At 41.8% G+C, this 6,141-nt stretch overlaps 1 protein-coding gene across 3 annotated transcripts in view; it reads left to right on the top strand.

The window, feature by feature from the left end:
- dnm1a (dynamin 1a) overlaps positions 1-6,141 on the top strand; it is a 74,049-nt gene that overhangs the window by 46,287 nt on the left and 21,621 nt on the right. For all 3 annotated transcript variants that reach the window (XM_008301618.1, XM_008301617.1, XM_008301619.1), the window contains exon 15: positions 2,073-2,186. In XM_008301618.1, coding sequence (XP_008299840.1) covers positions 2,073-2,186 — 114 coding nt within the window. The remainder of the gene's footprint in view (positions 1-2,072; positions 2,187-6,141) is intronic.

Here is a 6,141-nt window from a genome sequence, read left to right as displayed (position 1 = left end):
GTCTAGAACTGCTTAGAGAAGGAGAATAAAAACCAAAGGGAGGCAACAAAGTGATAAAAAGATTTTCTTTTCTTGATGATATGAATCAAACAAAATAGGTCAGACTTCCTTCCCTCTTCCTAATTCACCCAAAGTACCAGAGGGGAGAGGCGGGCCTGCAGTGTGGCAGACATATGGCAGCTCCGTGGTTGTCAGTTGTCATAACAACCACCCAGATTAGGGTCAGAGGTTGGAGGCACATAGTAAACAAAGTGGTGAACTTTACTTCCTGTTTATAAATGGATGTCGTTGGCCCTTTAAGACCTCGCGGCTTCTGTTCTCATTCAGCAGCTCTGACCTGGGAACTGTAGGACCCCCCTGAAACACAAATGTACAAACTCCACAGTGGATGTGCAGCTGGAGAGCATCACTGCTGCTTAATGAATCGCTGGAATCATCAGTCGCTGATGCAGTTGTATTATGTGCAGCCAAGTATTGTTTCAAATCAACAGAATCCTTTGAGAACCCTCTGAATCCCAAACAGTTTCTGTGTGTTTTGCTCCTGTCACATGTTTCCTCACTGTGGGCTCATTTTTCACTGCAATATAAAATCCAGCACCTCTATGGAACAGAGCACCCATGGCTATAAGTGGGGAGAACTCAGGTATGACAAAGTTTTAATGCTTTAAATCTTTAAAAAGGAAAAAAAACAAAACACTAACCTTTTTCGGTTATTTATTGCATACAAATAGAAAAAAACTAGAATCAACACATACAACATTTCTTAAATTCTCAAAAAACTGACCGTGCATACATTAGCAATTTTACCACTTAGGCTTTTAATTACTTTCTATATTTGTCTCCTATTTGCTGAACCAAAACACAGCCTGCAGTTCAGCCTAGTTCAGTCAAAAATCCCTTATTTTTTGTCATGCAAATGTTGATCATGGCTGAATCAGTCACAGCTTCACAACTGTGTCGAAGAGCACAGGAGTTTTTGTTTTTTGCAGAATGTAATTTGTAGAAGAGATCTTTTAACTGAGACATGTAGAACAAACTGATGTCACAATTCTCCGCTGGTTTCTTCTGTTATTACAGTTTCTAGTTCTGTCATTTTGGCATTTCTCAGGGATAACATGCCTTTAAAACCCATCGACTGGTTTTGTGGTTCAGAGGGTTAAATTCTGTTCATAACTTTCTAAAAATTACCAAATACAATGAACCATTACATGTGAATAAATCACAGACTTCTAGACATAGAATCTTCCTTTTTTCCAACATATTTTTTTCCTTTTATGACACGAGGGACAGTTTTGAATGTCTGTGGGACACATCTAATTATATTTACACAATGAAATCAAGTCCAGAATCTAAAACTGATAACGGTGCGGCCATCTTTTATGTGAGTATTCCTCCCAGTAAAACACTGCTAGCCTTAAGAAGATCAACGTGTGTTGGTTGGAAAGCCTAACACTGACATGCAGTAGCTTATTCCTCTATGAAATAAAGCTCCGTTCTATCAGTAGAGCACATACAGCGTAAAGCGGCCTGCATTTTGCTGCATGATCTAAAACGTCTGACTTGGGCCGTTCTGATGGTAGCCTCCTTAGCTCCCTCATCCCCGCCCTGCTTGCTGTCCCCCTTTGCTGCCGTCCCAGCAGCCAGCTGTAATGTGCTGGTAAATGACCAACCTTGTGTATTTGGCCTCTACTTAATGTCCTGCGATGGCGTAGCTTTGTAATATTCTCTCCACATTCTCATTCAGCCGGAGAGAGGAGTTAGCGATCGGTTCAAGGTAAATAACTCGCACACCACGTCCTGTATGTGTCTGTAGTGTCTGTGAGGTGCAGAGAGTGAAATAAGTTAAGGGTAAAGCAGAAAAAAACAGTGTGTTTTTAGTCCTGTGGGTTGAGCGTTTGTTGCTTCTTGTCTCCATTAGAAGCAGTTTCATTACACTTTAATAGCTGTTACATGTCCAGGATGATTTTGTTAAGTTTTATGAGATATAGAAATAGAAGGTGGGCGACTTTTACCCGCTTATTTCTAATTATTTTCTGTCCTTGTGTGTGTCCGTGTGTCCGTCTGTTCCTCAGGTGATCAGAAAGGGCTGGCTGACCATCAACAACATCGGCATCATGAAAGGAGGAGCCAAGGAGTACTGGTTCGTCCTCACTGCCGAGTCTCTGTCCTGGTACAAGGATGACGAGGTGAGTTCAGTCACACACAAACAAACACACAGAATTAGGATGTTGTATATCTGCGTCAGTGCTCACAGCTGCAGGTCTGATGCCTTCACATCTGAATCATCTGCCAGTCAAATCTTTAAAGCACCAGTTAGCTGCCGTATGGTGCAGTCCAAAGAACATTAAAGACTGATAAAATTACACAAAAATGCTCATTGCAAGATGAGAACGCTTGACGAAAAATCACAAAAAAGAAATCGCTGAATACGAAGCACAGGACGTACACTGTAAATCATTTTAAGTTATTTCAGCTTAGAAATGTAAATTAACTGTGCTGCAATTATTTATTTAGTTAAAGTCATTTTATGAGTCGTGAAAGTGCAAAACTGATTGAGTTAAATCAACTGAATTTGAGAAAACAAGTCCAATAAACTCAAGATATTAAGTTAACTCAAATAGTCACAGAGACAGTGGTTGCCAGCAGACTTGCTTTCCTTTTAACTTTTCTAAGTTTTAAGAGTTTCTTCTTGTTTTTTTTGGACTGACTTCAGTTCTAGCCGTTGTCATGGTTGGATTTGTTTTAGTTATTATTAGAAGAAACAACCATAACTTAGTTTAACATGTTTTAAACACACACCAGTTTCCACTGTGTCTGTTTTTTCAAACTACAACAAACAAGAGTCCCTGAGGAGGTTTAACTCTGCAGCACTGCATCCTGGGAAGTCTGCTTTAATGTTTGTTTTGTTTCTTACAAACTTAATTTATTGAGTTGAGGGAACTTTCAGCTGCTCATGTTAAAAGAGCTCATGTTTTTACATTTTAAAGTGGAAGATAAAAATTAGATATTTAAAGTTCAGATAAAAGCAAAACTTACTTTAAATTAAGTAAACTAGAAAATGTGAGTTGATTTAACAAAAAAAAATCCTTCAAGATCTTTTACAGTGTAGGGATTTCCTTTGTTTTTGTCTTTAAACAAACAAGATTTTTGCACTTTAATATTTTGCAAGATTATTGATTATTGGGGTGCAAAGCAAAGCCTGAATGAAACTGAGTTTCTGAGGCCGATATCAGTTTTTGAAAATCTGTGCAATGTATATAAGTATGTTTTGTCCTTAAAAAAAAAGGTCATTAAAGAGTTTGAGTTATGCACTGAGAAACATTTTACAGTTGAAAAATAAACAAGACAGTGCCCCCTGGTGGATGAGCTATGTAATGATGACAGTGTCTCTAAGTTACCAACAAATAGAGAGTGTGTTTAACTCTAAATTTACCTAAATGTGAACTTATAACACCCACACTGAGTTACTATCGGTCATATTCTGGTGTTACCCAAAGTGCGGCTGAACATGGGAACTATTTGTCCAGTCTTTTGTTTGGGTGCTGTCATGGTTATCGAGAAAATAGCAGAAACACATAAATTAAGAAAGAAAAAAAAACATTTCCAATGATTTTGCAATTATCCCTGCAACCCAGTAATTTCAAGAGATGAACTGTCATATTGAAATGCCATTAAGCAGCGTTAATGACTGTGTACTCTCATGCCCTGACTATTCCTGTGATATAATGGACCATTACATTTCACTGTGGGCGCTATCTGCATCAGCGCCCGTCTCATTTGTAACAACAGCACTTTCAGTTTTTTCTTTTCCAACAAATTACAAAACCAGGAGAATAATTTAATGTGTTTATTCTCCGAGTTTCTTTTCCACTTTCTGCTCCAACATTCATTCCAGCTCATCCCGCTGGCAAATCTGACTGTTGGTCAACTTCGGCGGTCGTGTTTCTGCACGCCGAGACGATCTGACCCGGCGTGCTTTGTTACTGGACCGACTGGTCAGAGTGGTGTCCCGTGATGCTTTGCAGGACTATTAGGAGCTAGCCACAGTCTCGGTGTCTCCAGGCCTTAGCCACAGCCGCTGTGTTCGCTGACATCAGTGTGTGTGTGTGTGTGTGTGTGTGTGTGTGTGTGTAGGATTGAGACGGCCTTTTCTAAAAAGTCAGGACCCCCCAGCATGTCAGACACCGAAGCTGGCACACACATGTGCATACCAGAGCCCCCTGCCCTGCCCTGTTACCAATTACACACACACACACATGCACACACACACACACACACACACACACTCATTCACTCACACAAGCTGCTTCTAATAAACTTACTTCATTTCAAAGAAAGGACACAGAGCGAGAGTGGAACTGAGAGGCAGCAGAGGGGAGGAGGCAGCAGGAGTGTCTCTTGTTAGCTGGTTAGCAGCAGGAGTAACAAGGACCACGTGAAAGAGGGGAGAAAGTGGGGAGAAAAGGTAGCACCGAGGGGGGGAGGCAACAAGGAGAAAGCCCTGGTGTCGCGTTCATCCTCCCGTCCTCGCTGCCTCTGACACCCTCACAGGTTCATCCCAAAAAAGCCGGAGAAACGCTCCGTCATCCTGCCCTCCCCTCATCCGTCGGTCCATCTCTCCATTCTTTCTGCCTCAGTCTTTCCCTCTCCTTCCCTTATGCCCCCCTCCCTCCTTCTTTTCCTTCCTTCTTGTACTGTATATTTATTTGGAGCAAGCGAGAGCGCATGGAGACCTAAAACCAACACTGGTGTTACAGCTCAGCTCCATGGCATGGGTAAAGAAAAAAAAGAAGAAGAAGAAAAAAGAAACTTTCCATTATATTTTCTATCCAAGCTTCACATTTTATATAGGCTGCTGCTCACACACACACACACACACACACACACACACACACACACACACACTGGAGGTTAAAGTGCTCCTGAGTGCCTGAGTGGATACTTTCCAAAAAACACACATCTGATCAAATTTTTATGCTTCAGGTATTTTTTTTTTTAAATGCACCACCGCGCGGTTTAGAAATGCAGATTTTGTGCAATTTTTTTTTTCCCTGCAGTTTTCGCAGCTAAATTCAGACACATTGACGTGTTTCTTTACGCCGACTCACAAAACAGCGCACCGCCGTTTTATTGGCTGCCTCTTGTCATGGGGAAAACCCTTGTCGTAGTCTGGCAACACACAGTCACAGAAACACACACATACACACACACACAGTCACACACCACCCCCAGACACTAATAATAACTTTCAACCCAACTAGCGGTGCCAGGATGTTTTGGTTAGTGTGTGTGTGTGTGTGTGTGTGTGTGTGTGCTCTCTGAAACCTTCTGGTCTGTATTACCACAGGACATGCCAATTCTTTGAATCAGGCTGCTCTGTAGCCCGAAGCTTCCCAAAGCAGAGCGGGGAAACGTGAATGGAGAAAAAAAAATGGTTGAAAAGAAACAAAAATGTACAAAAAAAGACCCCCACATGCAACTGTGATTTTATAGCATGTGTGATATTCATACACTCTTACAATGACATTCATGCATTTAAGTGGCACACAAGTGGAGATAAATGGCATGTGTTATTTTTCTCTACTTTAGTGGCTGTGAGATTTATTTTCTTTGGGTGCCCTTTTGTGTGTGTGTGTGTCCGTGTGTGTGTGTGTGTCCGGGTTTCCCTGCTATTGCTGTAAAGCTGCCAGAAAGCCAGACTCGCCTGGTGATCCCAGCTGTAAACATCCTGGGGGGAAACAGCGGACTGCTGCTTTCAACACACTCACCAGTAACATATCTGTGCTATAAGGTGTGCATGTATGTGTGTGTGCACGTCACTGTGTATGCAGTCATGTGTGGGTGTGTGCATGTATATATATAGATAAATATATATGTATACATATATATAAAACCTGTGTGCATGGTGGCAGGGCTCTAAATGGAACCAGGTTGGTTTGTGGTTTTCATTCCTGCAGACGATGCTCTGTGATGGGACACCGTGTGAACGTTTCAGCCTCCCTCGTTTGCTTTTGTGAGACAAGAGTTCAAAACGGCACGCTGCGGGTTGGCTTTATCAAAGACAGGCTGGCTGGAAGGCAAACTGCGGCCTCGGAGAAGAGGTAGAAAACAAAACATAATGGGATACGAAGCAGGGGGTCC

This window comes from Stegastes partitus, unplaced genomic scaffold (assembly GCF_000690725.1).
Source record: "Stegastes partitus isolate 25-593 unplaced genomic scaffold, Stegastes_partitus-1.0.2 Scaffold1691, whole genome shotgun sequence".
NCBI classification, from domain to species: domain Eukaryota; kingdom Metazoa; phylum Chordata; class Actinopteri; family Pomacentridae; genus Stegastes; species Stegastes partitus.
Note: the sequence above shows the minus strand (reverse complement) of the source record. Positions and strands in the feature narration are given on the sequence as shown.